The sequence below is a fragment of the Chiloscyllium plagiosum genome, chromosome 20 (assembly GCF_004010195.1).
Source record: "Chiloscyllium plagiosum isolate BGI_BamShark_2017 chromosome 20, ASM401019v2, whole genome shotgun sequence".
Classification (NCBI taxonomy): domain Eukaryota; kingdom Metazoa; phylum Chordata; class Chondrichthyes; order Orectolobiformes; family Hemiscylliidae; genus Chiloscyllium; species Chiloscyllium plagiosum.
Genome location: NC_057729.1, coordinates 56,469,337 through 56,470,902, shown reverse-complemented (window position 1 = coordinate 56,470,902; position 1,566 = coordinate 56,469,337). Strand labels below are relative to the sequence as shown.

The 1,566-nt window shown below is 45.7% G+C and overlaps 1 protein-coding gene across 1 annotated transcript in view; it reads left to right on the top strand.

Moving 5' to 3' along the window:
* The first annotated feature begins 1,166 nt into the window (after window positions 1-1,166).
* Window positions 1,167-1,566, top strand: part of psmf1 (proteasome inhibitor subunit 1) — a 65,064-nt gene continuing 64,664 nt past the window's right edge. The window contains exon 1 of the mRNA XM_043710888.1: window positions 1,167-1,332. Within this exon, the coding sequence (XP_043566823.1) occupies window positions 1,204-1,332 (129 nt within the window). The 5' untranslated portion in view covers window positions 1,167-1,203. The remainder of the gene's footprint in view (window positions 1,333-1,566) is intronic.

The window sequence follows — 1,566 nt, the reverse complement described above, 5'->3', positions numbered from 1 at the left end:
GTGCGAAGTTAGAGTTTGTAGGTCTGAAATCAGTCTTTGTTTGTCCTTCAAGGCAAAGATTACTCCATTCATCAGCTGAGATGTTTGGTAGGGTTCCAATGGATACATGGGTGATTGCTAAGGTCAACTTATGCCTGGATGTTTCTGCTGCTAACAGGAGAGGGTACCTTGATTTTGAATGAGATGTTGGCTCAGGACTTCCTCACCTTGCATTTTCTCTCAGCCTCTAACATGTACTCACTTTTAAGGAAGGCTGCTCAGTTTTCAATTTGGTTGCACCAGGTACAGCAATCCTGAGGAGAAGCATTGTCTCAGTATTTACGTGTCAAGCTCATTAAGAATCATAGATGTTTCAATTAGATCACCTCTTTTCTTCTAAATTGTAGTGAGTGGAGTCCGAATTAAGTTACATCTTTCCTTCAATAACGGGCCTAAATTACTCAGTTAGACACCAATGCATAGATGTGGTGAAACATCTGACTCGGATGGGGAAAGTAGAAAACTGTTTATAATTATCAATGGAGATACCGCTCCCTTACACTCTTGTACACATCTGAATTGCTTTGAAAACATTTGTCTCAAATGATCCAAACCATTGCAAGTTCTGATATAACCACCATGTGTAAAAAATGTATCGCCTTAATTCTCTATAGGATTGATTTGTGACCATTTAATGCTTATGGACCTTTATGACTTTCCCACAGTAGAAGCAGTCTTTACACATCTACCCCGTCCAACACATTAATACTTTTACAATTTAGCATTTTACTTAAAAGGCCCACCTTTCATGATAAATGAGATAACTCTCAGTTCTGATACCAACCTTGTAAAGAAGTTGTATTCTTGCTAATTCTTCCATTATTTCTGTCTGATTAATTGGGGGCCACTTCAACTTTGCTTTTGACTAGAGCACAAATGCCAAATTCCACAAGATAACGAAACCAACATTAAATAAACAAAGATTAAAATTACTTTTAAACTATAATTTTGCATTCTTGATAATCTCAGAGTGTTCAAAGTGAATAATATTTTTAACTTTGGTGATTTGTTTTCTATTGTCTCTCTCTCTCTCCCTCTCTGTCTATTTGGGGGTTGAGGCCGTTGGTTGCTATGGTGACCGCTCTGTGGACCACGGCACGCGCCCGACAGACTCGTCCCCGCTTCCCGCGCGCTCCCGCCAGGCTCGTCCCCCGGTCCTGTAGCATGGCGGGCCTGGAGCTGCTGTATCACTCGGTGGCTCAGGATCTGTCTTCTCCTCAGGACGCCTTAGTCTGCTTCGTGCACTGGGAGCTGGTCAGGGCGGGATTCAAGTGCCTGGGGACCGGGGACCAGGTGAGCGAGAGGCCCGAGGCCCGATGGACGAGTAGCAGCAGCAGCAGGCCTCGGCCTCCGGCAGCCGCTCAGCGCCGCGGAGATGGCAGGCGGAGGGAAAGAGAAAGTGAAAGTGCTTCCACTGGACTGAAACAGGCACTGAGACCGACTGGAATCAGCCCCCATAACGCCCCCTCTCACCATAACACCCCCTCCCCACAACATCCCCCCTCCCCACAACATCCCCCCTCCCCA